The sequence below is a fragment of the Phycodurus eques genome, chromosome 10 (genome assembly GCF_024500275.1).
Source record: "Phycodurus eques isolate BA_2022a chromosome 10, UOR_Pequ_1.1, whole genome shotgun sequence".
Lineage (NCBI taxonomy): Eukaryota > Metazoa > Chordata > Actinopteri > Syngnathiformes > Syngnathidae > Phycodurus > Phycodurus eques.
In genome coordinates this window covers 29261042-29275360 of record NC_084534.1, presented here as the reverse complement: position 1 = coordinate 29275360, position 14319 = coordinate 29261042, and the positions used below count along the sequence as shown (strand labels likewise).

The window sequence follows — 14319 nt, the reverse complement described above, 5'->3', positions numbered from 1 at the left end:
AAATGGAAAGAAGCAAGGCCTCAAGTATGAAAGCAGTAAGGCCACGTAGTCGCAAGACGTCAATAGTTACGCTGGTAAAGTTACTCGGTCATGTGAAGCAGCAACACAGTCAAGAAGAATTGGAAGTCACGAGGGAAAGGCGAAAGGGGAAGTTATCAAAACGTAAAAAGGTTAAACCCGTCACGGACAAATTCAAGAACAGTTGCACTGCTCAAGTAAAGTCAAACAGTAATACAGCGAAGAAGAATCGAAATCAAGAAACCAAGAAATAAAGAAGGCCGTACAGCGAACCCTCGTTTATCGCGGGAGTTAGCTTCCGGGACGGCGCGATAAGTCGAGACACCGTATTCATTTCATTATTTCACGCGTATTTTGTCCTTTTAAAACCCTCTCGACTATTTATAATGAATTTCTTTATGGTTATGTTTTGTTTAATGATAACGCTGTTCTGAAATGCTCGACCGTTTAGTTTGAATCCCATTCAAATCAAATGGTCCTTCATGTTTTCTTTCAAGAACGGAACCCGTCTTACGAATTCTGCCCGGGTAATCAAACGTATGAGCGCAATTGTGTGTTTTCTCATTCGCTAAATCAAACTAGAGCTGTGAATTTCAAAATAAGAGCAAGTAAATAAAATAAGTATTACGTGTTCAAATAAAGTGCTTAACTTCGTAATCATTATTTGAAAAAATAAAATAAAATAAAAATACAGATAATACTTCATGTTTTGATCATATGGGTACAAGCAAAATCACGCATTGTAAAAATGCGTTATACATAGGTAGAAGGGTTTTCCAGAATTCTGAGGTCAACTTTGGGGCCTGCGTGTTACACACGGGAAATTACGGTAAATAGTTACATTGGTAAAGTGGAGCAGGAATACAGTCAAGAAGAATTGAAATAAAGTAGTGTAAAGAAATAAAATAGTGGAGTAAAGAAGTACAGTCAAACGAGTAAATAAGTATAGACGTACATTAATAAAGTCAAGCAATAGAGTCAAACATAAGGGAAATACTCTAAGTTGATTAAAGAAGTGGTCCAGTAAAGCAAAAAAAAAAAAAAAAAAATCAAGCAGTAAAGACCCGTTATTTTGTTTAATTGATCATTCCAAACCATCGTCATCATCATCACCACCGTCGTCATCATCGCGATGGTGACTATTGCGGCGTTATCACACGGCATGTACGGACGGGCATCCGCATCGGCCCGGATCCTCGCGTCGCTCGAGAAGAGCCGAGCAGCAAAACCGCAGCGCGATTCATTTCTGCTAATTGCAGAAAGATTTCACGCGGCGTGCCGCCTCGGAGACCCCAGCTGTAGCGCGGAGCTGATTAAAAGCTCGCGTGCAAAGTGCACCGCTAATGATGTCTGCAATGGAGGCGGGAGGGCGCCCCCTAGGGCTAGAAAAACCGAAGAAGAACACGTCGAACAACAACAAGAAGAAGAACAATTTCTATATTTCAGCTTCATTGGGGCTGGAACATTTTTCTCTGTTCTACAGCGTGTCTAAACAGTGGCATTTTATTTATTTATTTATTTTATTTTTTTTACAATACCTGGAAAATAAGCACAGAACAAGTGTGACACAAAGCGTGACAGCTATGCGCTACACAAAAGTCTGAAAAGAAGCACAGGCATTGTGAGAAAGTATAGCAGCAGCGGGTGTCATGTGGGACAGCAGCGTTGTGCTCAGAAGCCTGGAAAGGAAGCACAGAGTGAGAGGAGTGAGCGAGGGTCACAGCAATTTGCGACAAAAAAGGGGGACAGAAGTGTCAAATTGGGACTGCAGTGATACACAAAAGCCTGAAAAAGAAGCAGAGTGAGAGCGCAACGGAAGTAGGACGCCGAAAAACTTGAAAAAGAAGCACAGCATGACAGATGCGATAAAGCGGTGTGCTACATAAACGCCTGAAAAACAAAGCACGGAATGCGAGCACAGCCGTGTTTTTCGCAAAAGTCTCAAAAATACACCAAATGTGAGCATGACAACAGGATGTTACACAAAAACCGGAAAAAGAAGCACCGAGTGATTGTGACACAATGCGGGATAGCCACGTGAAAAAGAAGCACAGAGTGAGAAAAGGTGCGACATCAGTGCGCCACAAAAAGCCTGAAAAAGAAGCACAGAGTGAGAGAAGTGACGCTATTAAAAAAAGCCTGGAAAGGAAGCACAGTGACAGAAATGACAACACATAACCCTGAAAAAGAAGCTAACGTGCGCGTGTGCGTTTGCTCAGCAGCGGAACGGGCGGGACACGGCGCCGATGGTGACGCGGGTGGTCAACCACCGGCGCTTCTCGTCCACCGTCAGCGTGGGCGACACGTCGCAGCGCAGCACCAGCCGCTACCGCTGCGTCATCCGCACCGACGGCGGCTCCGGCGTGTCCAACTACGCCGACCTCATCGTCAAAGGTAAGACCCGGTCCGCGGTCTCCACCTGGCTGCGGTGAGCCGTTTCCCGTCGCCCTCGATCTCATCTCATCTCGGGATGAAATCGGTCTCGGATACGGAAGACCCTCGTTCTCCTCCACAGTCTCCGTTTTCTCCTTGCCCTCGATCTCATCTCGGGAACAAATTGTACAAAAGACGGCGTAGTTTTGGCCCGTCTTCAACCTCTGCACACTGAAGCGGACACGTTCTACAAAATAGACAAGAAAAGATGGACTCAGCTGTTTGACTTTGCAGCTGACGGGTGGGCGGGCACTCCACACGCACGCGCGCGTTTGTGTTCAACACGCCAAACAGTCACCAGTTTAACATCGTAAGTTCCCTTCAGCGCAGGCAGACATTCGGTCGTCCAATAAGAAAGCCTCAAATGTCATCTCTGCTCGCCGCTCAATAAAAGGGGAAACGAATCCCGCCGACAGGAAGCGTCCTGCCGAGCGACTTATTGACGCGGCGGCGCGGAGCCCGCTCGCCGATAATGCGCTTTCGCGGCCGCTGATACAATTACGCCGGCGCGGCGATCGCTCGCCGTCGGCCGTAATGACATCTCGTGCCCCCGCCTGCGTGGAGTCTGCATGTTCTTTTCTCCGGGTACTCCGCTTTCCTCCCACATCCCGAAACCATGCACGCGAGGTCGATCGAAGACTCTAAATTGTCCGTAGGTGCGAACGGTTGTTTGCCCGGCGATTGGCCGGCGACCGGTTCAGAGCGTACCCCAGAGCCTCTCACCCAGAGCCCGCCCGCGCCCCGCTACGGAAAATGGCTGTCGTGAGCAGACCCGCAAACAAGTCTCGATGGAAAGCAACAGGAAGTCAGCCATATTGGTTGGAGGCGGACATTTTCGGGTGACATGATGATGATCAGCGCTCCTTTTTTCGGCAGACGCCCCTTGAGATTTTGTCGGATTGCTTCCGAATCTGAAACGCGTTCGTATCGGAGACAACGGCAAATTGTCAAGCATTTGCGCTTTGGCCGTCGACGGCATTGAACCGGCCTCTCCGTGCATATTTGCCAGGAATGATGACTTTAAGCCTTTATTGCTCACAAAGCATGTTGGAATTTGCCGGCAAGCTGGAGCGCGCGCGTGCGTGTGTGTGTGTGCGTGTGCGTGCGTGTCTGCATGCGTGTGTGTGTACCCGCAAGCGAGTCACGTTCTGATGAGTTCAGGGACCCAAACTGTCATTAGCATCTGTTAGCACGATACCCACTCATGCAGCGTGCGTGTGTGCACGTGAAGCTCAGGTGTTGTAAGCCATGCATCATGCCAGGGGAAATAGTCCGTGATGCGCACGCACACACCCTTAAAGCCTTTTGTGTATTTGTAAATGTGTGTGTGCGCACACATGTTGCTAAATCTGGCTCCACTGTTATCATCCCTCTGGCTCCATTTGTGTATCTTTTTTGACGATGTTCAACCTTTTTTGTTTTTTTGAGGCACCGTGCACCTGCGTGTGCGTTTCCCTTTCACGCGCGCGTGCGCGCATGCGCACGGGATTGTTCGTCCTCCCGGGTGTCGAAGTGAAATCGGGGTTAATTAGCGTTTGGTGCACTCAGGTGTGACCGCGCCAAAGAGGCTGCCCGTGTGCCCGTGTGCGCGCATGGGAGTTGCGTGTGCCAACCTCGCTAAGATCTGGAGCGTGATCACTTTCTCTTTTTCTTTTGCAGCGATGAATTGGAACTTTTGAAACCGTGTGGTTGCAAAAGCCTCCCAGATCCGAAAAGGACCCTAAAATGGAGACTTTGCTTCAAGGATAATCGAGGGCCTTTTGAAGCATGACTTCTTTGAGTAGACTCGCGATTGACATCCATGCATGCATTTGTCTTCGGCGCTTCTCCTCATTCGGGTTGAGGGAAAACGGCTGCCTTCCTGTGTCTACCCGTAACGAACCCGTCTACACGATTGCGTTTTGCTAACGCAAACTGGCTTTGGGGCTTTTTTTTTTCCTTTCTTATTCCCGTCAGGCACAGCAAAGCAATTGAAGTTGACATGTCCGCTTCGGAGCAAAACGGCCGTCCGCCTCCCCCGCTTCGTGTGGGGCGAGGCCTTTTGAGACTTTTTGGTGGCTCTTGTCGTGACAGAGCGTGCGTGTCTGCATTTGGTGCTGCGCAAGCAACATTTTCAAATCTTTGCCAGCGTTGTGTCGATGCATCGCTGTGTGTAGCTCGTGTCGTCCCGCTTTTGTCGTGCGCGCGCGCGCGCGTGTGCGCACGGTCTGTCCGTCAGAGATAAGACTCAGTGGGGTGGAGCTTAGCTGCACGACTGCCGATCAAAACCAGCGGAGTTGTGTGTCTTCGTGTGTGTGTCGCTTTGCCCACATACTGTGCGTCTTCTATATATTTTTCCACATCACGAAAATCAATAAACGTGTGGACATTAGCGGTTGGGCCTCCGCAGTCCGCCCACGGTCCTCCATTGGAAGCCCGCACGGCAGCGCCACCGCGTGTCCGCCTTTAGCAACAACAGCGACTCTAGAACGCAATTGGTGTGAAATGCTGACGAAGGAATTGCATTGTTGAGCCTTCAGGAGGAAGTCCATGTGTACAATATCTCTTCGTTTGGGAATCTTATGAGGAAAATGTGGGAATGTCATCAGCAGTTGTCTGGACTGGGCTGAACACGTTGAAGTTGGAATGGTTGGAATTGTGGAAGGAGGATGCAAACGATCTCTTCGTTTTGGAATTTCAGTGTGAAAAGTGTGGGACTTCATGGAATCGGAATCGGAATCGGAATCCTCTTTATTTGCCAAGTATGCCCAAATGAGATGAACAGTTTCAAATTGAAATGGCTCGAAGAGGTCGAGATGTCAAAGATGTCTGAATTTGCTCGTTTTACTGGGAAGATGCGGGAATTCTGTCAATGTAATACACAATTCTGAATTGGAGTTGGATTGATTTGAATGAGTGCAAGTAATGTGGGAAGCTATGTCAGATATGAATGTTGAATGTTGTCTTGTCAAATGTCGGAATTAGGGGACGTGAAAAATTGTGTCGTGAATAAGTTCAACAGTTTAAAGTTGGAACGGTTCGATTGGAATTTTAGACAATGTCTCTATTGCGTCCTCTCCCGGATCGTCAGTGCGGCGCTAATATTAGCCGTTCTATGCAGAGGACAAAGACTATATGACGGCGAGTACCGCTATATTGTCCGTCTACATGTTGCTGCTGCATTGTTAGCGTTCACTCTGTTGCTTAAAGAGCTTCGAGCGCCGCAGTAGAAATGCTAATCAGCGTTAGCTTTGGGACGCTGTGCGGAATGTTGGAAAATGGGGGCGTTTGGGAAATCTGGATCTCGGAATTAGCTGAAAGGTTTCAAGCCAGAATGTGAGAAATGAAATTTAAAAAAAATGGAAAATGAGCAACATCACACGACAGCGTGAAAAATGGCCTTTTTATTGTTTCCAGCTCGGGAAGTTCGAAAGTCAGCGGCGACGTCGGTGTTCCGCGGAGGTCCTTTGGTTTTCTTTCGTGTGCATCGCACGCCGTGTGTGTGCGTGTGCGTGTATGCGCGCGCGATAGCCCGATAGAACACTCCTTAAAGAATTTCTGAGGCGGAAGGATAAGTAATGCATGAGCAGCTATGAGCTGCTGAGGAAGACCAAGATGAGGATGAAGAGCAGCACTAGGACTCGGAGACGTGGCGGGGTTTCGAGCCTGGGTCAGGTTTCAAGCCGTGACTGCGGACGGATGCAACAAAAGTTTCGTTTTTTAGGAGCTGGGCTTTCAGATGAGGTTTGAAGCTTTCGAGGCCGAGTCGCCTTTTCAATTTGGACAAAGGGGAGGGTTTCGGGACCCCGTCCGAGGACCGGCTTGGGGTTTCAAGACACCGTTAAGGTTTCAAATTCGGGTTTAAAGACGAGAGTTAAGGTTTCCAACCAAGATGAGACTCAGTCACGCGCGCACGCTGCCAGTGTTGACACTTGAGCGACTTTGGTGAGTTTGACTCGAGCACTTGAGAATACGGCGCAGCCTGCGACGCTTGCCAGCGGCTGTCAATCAAGCGCGCTTGCAGGCTTTCTGCTGCGCCGCAAAAACATTTCTCGTGTCTGTTTGTTTGCTTTTGAAATTTCTCCTCATTAGAATTGTTCCCCATTGACAAGAAGGAAGACGCAACTCATCTGTTTTCAAAACACACAAAGTTTTTGGGGGGTTTTTTTTCATGAAAAAAAATCGCACTTAACACTATTATGCTGCATTTTAACACACACGCGCACAGAATAAAATTCCGTTCACCGATTAATAAACACAATTTAATGAATGAAATCACTTCTTTTTTGGTCCCTCAATATTTGACAGTGTCGCAATACTTTGTCCTTTAGTATTTAACAGTTCAACTGAGAGAAAAATCTGATTTGTCTTTTCAAATATTTGCCTGAAGGTCATTACCCTCGTCTCATGTTGTCATGTGTTATTGTGTCAAAACAAGACCAAACAATTGCCAATTTTTGTTTTTTGTTTTCTTTTTGCCAATTTAAAAAGTCAGCCGATTCAATTGGATTACTCGCTCGGGCCTAAATTTGCATCTTTTTAAGTTAAATATAAAGAATTGGGAAGAAGAAGAAGAAGAAGAATTACATTTAGTGCTCCAAGCTAAAAATAATTTGATATATATATATATATCCAGCCGCTAGTCGTAACATTTGTTGTCTGTCCAAAACATGACCGTACCTAATCTATTGTCCTGGGCTGTCGTTTTTCTTCAGTGGCGGTTGGCAAAGCAGCCCAATGGCACGTTAGCGCCCCCAACTGATGGTGTCCTTCCGCTGCAAGGACACCAACGCGAACGGATGCTGCTTGCCACGTTTGCTGCGGCCATCTTGCGGCGGGGGCCGAAGCGCATTTGTACCTCAAAAAAGTCGTCGCTCGTGTCTCAAAGCACCGCTGTGTTTCGAGAGTGCGCGTGTGTTTGTGTGTGCGCCCGCGCGCGCGTGTCAGTGATTGACAGCCGGCCGGCCGGGCCTGCGGACCGCATCCGTAAATTGTATTCATAAATATTCCGAAGCGGCCTTGAGGGAAGCCAAATATTCGGGTCAGCGCACCTTCTCCCACATGTTAATAAAGCCAGTCAGTGTATAAATCTAAATGTAAGTATAACGAGGCATATAAATATATAAATATGTTTGTGTGCTTGAATTTGAAGTCGTAAAGCAGCCAAAAGCTTTTAGACGTGACAGGCTGCTTTTCAACTTGCTGTCAACAAAGGTGACAAATGAGCTTTCCAGCCAACCACTTTCACTTCTCACTTTTGCGCAAAGCTCACTTCGCATTAGCGTCACTTAGCACAGGAGCCCGCGGCGGCCCGGCCTTTGACGGACAGCTCGGGCAGCGGCAACCGTCGCGAGCGGTTTTATCGGCGCGGTCTCGCGTCTTCGTACAGAAGAGCGGCCGACGCCGCAAAATGGCCCCGCTTTCGCTGTTTTGAGGACAAACGTGTCACCCGTGCCAAATGTCACGTTGTCGAGTGCAACCGGCTGCAATTCCACAGGACGCTCGCCGGTAGCGTCAAAACTCTCTCGTGTCTTTTCGGGCGTGGCTTCGTGAGACCTTTTGATGCATGCCAACCGAATTTCAGGTTTTGGAAATTCCGCAGGGCGCCACTCGGAGGCATCGGACGTTGCCGCCGTGCCGCTTCAAACCGACGCGGCAGACTTTGCGGCCTGACTCGTGATAAACATTTGCACCGAATTCCGTGTCGCGAAGTCAAACTGGTTTCTGCAGGTGAGTTTTCCAAAGAGTCTTACCGCTGGCGAGCGCAAACGTCGATTTCTACGGCCCGAGATCAACAACGACAAAGCGCTGACGCTTTCCCGAGAGGGCCTTTGCAGCTCATGCTGTTTTTGTTCCATTTCGCAGCCCCGCCCACCCCCATCGCCCCGCCCGAGCTCCTGGCCGTGGGCGCCACCTACCTGTGGATCAAACCCAACGCCAACAGCATCATCGGCGACGGGCCCATCGTCCTGAAGGAGGTGGAGTACCGCACCGCTTCGGGCAACTGGGCCGAGACCCACGTGGTGGACGCGCCCACCTACAAGCTGTGGCACCTGGACCCCGATGTGGAGTACGAGATCAAGGTGCTGCTGTCCAGGCCCGGCGAGGGGGGCACGGGACCCCCGGGACCGCCGCTGGTCACCAGAACCAAATGCGCAGGCACGTGATTCTTTTTAGGACAAAATGTGATCAAATTGCATTTCCTCTTCAAAATAGGATTCAGCTGATATATTTCGAGAACAAAAGAAGACTTTATGATGATAAATGGGTTACATTTTCTTCAAGTCGATTCTCATTCGATGATGATTTTCTTCTTTTTTATTTTTTCTTCCACGAAAAAAGAAGAATTCATTCTAGCGAAATGAAAACCTTCTCAAAAGGAAAAATACAACTTTATGCTCACAAGAGTACGACTTTCTCCTCGAAAACATTCCGAGGTCTTTTGAATTTGGGACGTTTTGACAGATTTCCACTTTTTTCCTAGCGAGAAAATACGATGCAAACGATGACTTTCTCACAAATGCACGATTATTCTGTTCGAAAAATCCAAACGGTGCTCGGACGAGGCGGCGGCGAGGCAGGCAGGGAAACAATCCCAAGCAGTCAAAAGTGGAATAACGAGCCGGTTGACGCGGAGGTCGCGGAGGTCGAGCACCGACGGCGCCGTCTAATTGGCCGACAAAGGAAGAGCGACGCGCCCGCCGGACGGGCGCCGACCCGGAGGGAGGCGGCGGCAAATGTCAGGGAAAACTTACCGAGCCGCCTCGTTAGGCTAATGTTCTTCAGCCAATTACAGACGGCCGCAATGAGAAAAGGAGAAAAGGTCTTTTTTTTTTTTGTTTTTCTTCTTCTTTTTCCGGCCGGCCAGAAGATTTTCATCCCGCCGGCTGCGCTCGAACGTTTCATAAAAAAAGAAGCTGTAAAAAGCAAAAAGGATTCCGAAAAGCGGAAGGATCGATGTGACGTACGAAAACAGACAAAACCAAAAAAAGCCTCGCTACCAAGCGCGCACTCGCCAATCTTTCGCTTTCGGGACCTTTCGTCTCGTTTTGAGATGATCGGCGTCGGACGTCGCGGCCGCAGACGCCGACCGGCGTCCTTGCGCTTTGCGAGGGGAGAAATTGGACCGAGCAGACGCACGATGCAGGGCACACGTAGAGAAACCGTGCGGAAACAATACATCAAATCGAGCAAAACATATCAATACTGGTCGAGGTAACGAGCAATAGTGATGATAGCAACGAAGAGCGACGAGAGGTGGTTTGAATCCATTTTCCGCAAATGTCATCATCATCTTAATAGCGATCCCGTCGGTCGGAAGATGACGGGAAGCCGACCTTCCAAATTAGGCTTCAAGCCTTTTGGGGGAGTTGCGCCGCTTCGACGCAAAGCCGCTGGCGCTCCCGTCGGCACCCCCAAAAAAAGGGCTTTTCCTCTACGCTTAAAAAACAAACAAACAAAATAAGAAATACAAATAAATGTCAGTGGATGGAAAGAGAATTGAGATTTGCGGTCCGCGCGAGATGGCGCTCGGAGACCCCGAAGTCTTCGCCGCTGCGGCATTCCGGCCAATCAGAAGCAAAGACAGAAAAGGGAAAATGCAACGCGGGAGTCCACATGCAATTTGTGGAGAAATCGCACGCGAATGCTGAAGACACCAATGAATTGAATTGAATTGAACTCGTGCACTCGAAGTTGGAACGGCATTCGGCAAGGACGTTTCGAATGGGGTCCCTTCTTTTCTTTTTCGTTTGACAACTCCGTTGTGAAGTTTGATAGATTGGAGGAATGGGAACAGTTCCCGACATGAGCTGAGCACTTTGAACTTCAAATGCTTTGAAGCAGTCAAGAAATGCGCGAGACGGAGCGAAAGGTGGCGAACGTCTTTCACGTGGGAATTTGAATTTGGGTGGAAGGGGGAAAACCGTGTCGTGAGCGTGCGCGACGGGTTCGAAGTGCGGAAGGACGTCCTCCGTGAAGTTTTGGAATCGCTGGAGAAATGTGGAATGACGAGCGCGCCCCAAAATGGCGTCCTGCTAATCTTGTTGTTGTCGCGCGCAGCTCACGGCGCCCCTCGATCCCAGCGCGCGCGTGCGCGGCTCTCGGCGCCGTGTTTTAAAAGTTCTTCACGACGAGCGCCACAAACATTTTCACGGGTTCTCCAACCTCCTCTATTGTACAAAATTCCGCCTTGTTTCCGGCGTTTTCCCAAATCCTCCGAGATCGTCGCGCAACGTTGAGCATTTGCAAAGTTCTTCGGCGATTGTCCGACATTCTCGACGATCGTTTTTTGTTTTGTTTGCCCGTTTGAGTTCTTCGTGGGAAACGGCGAGCTCGCAGCGACTTTCCCTTTGCGCCTCGTCGCTCTTCTCTCGTCGGCATCGCAGACCCTCCCCCGTGTACGCTAACTTTAGCAAAACTAGCTCGTTGCCCGGGAAACAAATCTGCCCCAACGGGCCAATTATGAAAGCGTACCAATTAAAGCCCAACCTGTGTGCTCTTTATTGCCTTTCATGCTGTCAGCCCGTTGGCTACCACACACACACACACACACACACACACACACGCGCGCACACGGACGCACGCACGAGCACGCGCGAGGGGTCCGCGTAGCCCCTTATCTTGCCGCAAAAGCAGACATCACGTGCGCGCAACTACAAAGACGTCGCACGAATACAAAAGACGCACTCCGACGAGACGGCGATAAAAGACAAACTGAGAAAATAACGAGACCTTCGGAAACCCTGCCAGCGCGTCGGTGCGTGCGCGCGCGCGCGTGTGATGTCGAACTGCTGGTGTTTAGTTGCAACTCAACAGGGAGCCAAAAAGCAAACACAAACGAGCCGTGATTGCGTTTGACTGCAGGAGGATGTCGTCCTTTTCTCCAATTTTCCGACCTGCACGTGAACGCACCTCAGGAGCTCCGTCGATCCGTCCGTCCGTCCATGATTGAATGAGCGCTTTTTTTTTTTTCACGCATCCATCCGTTAAATGTCGAACGGGTCGGATGTCGGCCGAACCCCGCGCGCTGGTTCTCTCGACACCGACGGACGGGCCCCTTTCCGGAACTGTCGGTCGGTCTCCCGCCGGGCTGCGAGCGGCCGGATAATCCGGCCAGATTAGCTCCTTTACGGATTAAAAGACGGCGGCCGAGGGACTTTGCGGAGCGTTTGAGTTTTGGGGACGGCTAATCCCGCCCAATCTGATTATTTGGCTCCGTCTCGCGCGGGATCGAGGGACGGCGCCGCAACGGGCCGCTCGGCGGGAGCGAGTCCTTTTTGGTTTCAGATTTTGGCGAAGCGGCACGCGGTTCCGTCAAAGGTCCCGTTCCGAGTCAACGATCGTCCGACGTGTGTCGTCCGTAACGACCGCTGAGTTGGCTTTTCCAAATCGGTTCCTTTGACGGAAACGAGAATTTGAACGATGGGCAGTTGCGATCCCTTCAAGGGCGCTATTGTCCTCGTTCGCGGTCGCGGCGCCCATCGAGACACGGACGACCGCTCGCCGGCGCACGCTCCCCGCCGGCGCGGTCGCTCATCTCGTTTGGAAGAAAAACATTTGTCACACAAATGTTTTTTGCTTCTTCTACAAACGTGGCTCAAGTCGTCTTTGCCGTTAACGCCGCCGGAGAGAGCCTCGTTCTGTGGTTATTGCTATTCTTCGTGAGAGATGTATGAATTTGTCACAGTGTGTCTTTACCGTGATTACGACTGTATGAAGACCAGCGTGCGTTAGTGGCTCGAAAGAATATTTTGCATCACTTCTGCACTTTTTATGAAGCTGTTTCTGCCTTTCCCGGTAAGCACTTTTGTCTTTGCCGTTATGTTTTGCCCGGTCGATCCCGATCGCCTTTCCTACGAATGCCGAAAAATGTCGGACTGAAAGCGTGGCAGTTTCAGCGTGAGAGAAATTCACCCACGGAAAGACTGACGAGCATTCAAAACGCTCAATTCAAAGGTTTCCTGTTTTACCGTCGCCTTCGCCGTTCAAATGCGCCGTAAGGGCGCGTTCGTCCGAAGACCCGGCGCGTCGCATTCGCTCGCTGCTCTTCGCGACAGCTTCCGAACGTTTTCCCAAATCTTTTTGGGCTCTCGAGCCGGAACGCTATCTGAGACGGCGGCGACACGCGGCGCATTACGTGACGGGATTTGCAGTCTCCTTAAAGCTCGGCGGGGGTCCGCAAACCCGCCTCGCCGTATCTCCGAGTTTGCCGTCCTCCGCTTAACCCCCCGCTGCCCGATATTCCCAAATTCCCCCTCGGATGGCTTCGATCGGCGTCTAATCCCGTCTCTCTCCGGCCTAATCTGCCTCGGACGCTAAATCCCACGTTCAAACAAAGACTCGAACGCAGCGCGGCAACGCCGTTGACGTTCACCAGATGAATTTTGGACTTTTGTGTGTGTGTTTTGTGTGGTCGTGGGGGTGAACCCATTTTGGAACCAAAATCCCAAAACACCAAAATGTATAAACCCTCATTTGAAATGAATCCTTTGCAGTGGCAGGTCAGAAATAGGATAGGAAGGTATATTTATGACGTTAGCGCATCATACTTTGTGCATTTGACGCTGTTGATGATATAAAGCGGAAATCGTTCCGAACGATCAAGTGCAGCACGAGCTGCTTTCTTCGTATTTCGACAACTTTTGTCAAATGGCGACAGAACGTTTACGGCGGGGAAAAAATGGAGCGTGGAATATTCTAAAATGTCATTCGACGACTGCCGAGTTTCAGGGACGCGCTGGAAAGAAAAACACAGAAGGAAGAAGTCGGAATCCAATAAAGTTCATTTGGAGAGAAAAAAAGAATCGGAATCGTGTGGGAATACGTTATTATTATTCATGTTTTTTAAAGGGTGAATTTTGATGAGAATAATGACTTGTTTTAAAACTACAACTCATGTTTTTTTATCGAGTAAAACCGATAATCTTCCATGAAGAAAGTCCGATTTGTTTTTGAGAAATACAGTGTCATGTTATGAGAGTCCAATTTGTCTTTTTATTTGAAAGATTAACCCCCCAAAAAATGCAAATAAAAAATGTAAATCATAATGAGAAATTAGTTGTTTTCTTTCAGTGACTGGCTCTTTCGTTGCATTTCAATTTGGTTATATATATTTTTTTCTTTTTTTAACCAATATAATCATTGTGACGGACTAAAATGCGGCTCCGTCTGTTTCCCGAGTGCAATGGAATTACAACCTCATTGCCGATTAGCAGCGAAGACTTTTCAATTGTGGACAAAAACAAGCGCTTTCACTCCTTTGTTCGTCCATTAGTGCAACGCGGCTAATTGCTTGTCGCTAACGAGTGCGTTTGTTGTGTTGCGTGTGTGCGTGCGTGCGTTGCGTTGCGTGACCCGTGACCCGCTTGGATTGTTGTTAACCGGCCGATACTAATTAGCAGCAAGCAAGCCGGCTTGACAAAGCGGCGCGACGGGGGGGGGTTAGGGTGCAACATATGCTCGGCGACCGTCGTGCAAACGTGAGCTCTTTACTGTGACCGATCGGAGCGGGAATGGCAAATAACTAGCAGAGCGGACCGCGACTTGTATGTGATTTTCGCGGGCTCGGTGAAGCAGCGTGCGGTCGCGTTAGCCTAACCCGCCTCCCGTACGTTCCGACAATTGCGTGTTCGTGCCGACCGAGCGGCTCGACGTGCCAGAAGCGCTCGTTTACCGCGTTCCTGTGCAATTTCCTGAGCCGATCGTCGAAGTGCTTTTCACGGTCCGGTCGCTGTCCGCTGCAGATCCCGTCCACGGTCCGCAGAACGTCAACGTGGTGGACGTGCGGGCGCGACTCTTGACCATCCAGTGGGAAACGTTCGGCTACGCCGTCACGCGATGCCACAGCTACAACCTCACGGTACGCCGGCGACCGAGGCCGCGCTTTTG

General features: G+C 49.8%; 1 protein-coding gene across 10 annotated transcripts in view; it reads left to right on the top strand.

The window, feature by feature from the left end:
* Positions 1–14319, top strand: part of ptprt (protein tyrosine phosphatase receptor type T) — a 138434-nt gene that overhangs the window by 30638 nt on the left and 93477 nt on the right. For all 10 annotated transcript variants that reach the window (XM_061688123.1, XM_061688122.1, XM_061688121.1 and 7 more), the window contains exons 7-9: positions 2238–2412; positions 8296–8589; positions 14175–14290. In XM_061688123.1, the coding sequence (XP_061544107.1) occupies positions 2238–2412; positions 8296–8589; positions 14175–14290 (585 nt within the window). The remainder of the gene's footprint in view (positions 1–2237; positions 2413–8295; positions 8590–14174; positions 14291–14319) is intronic.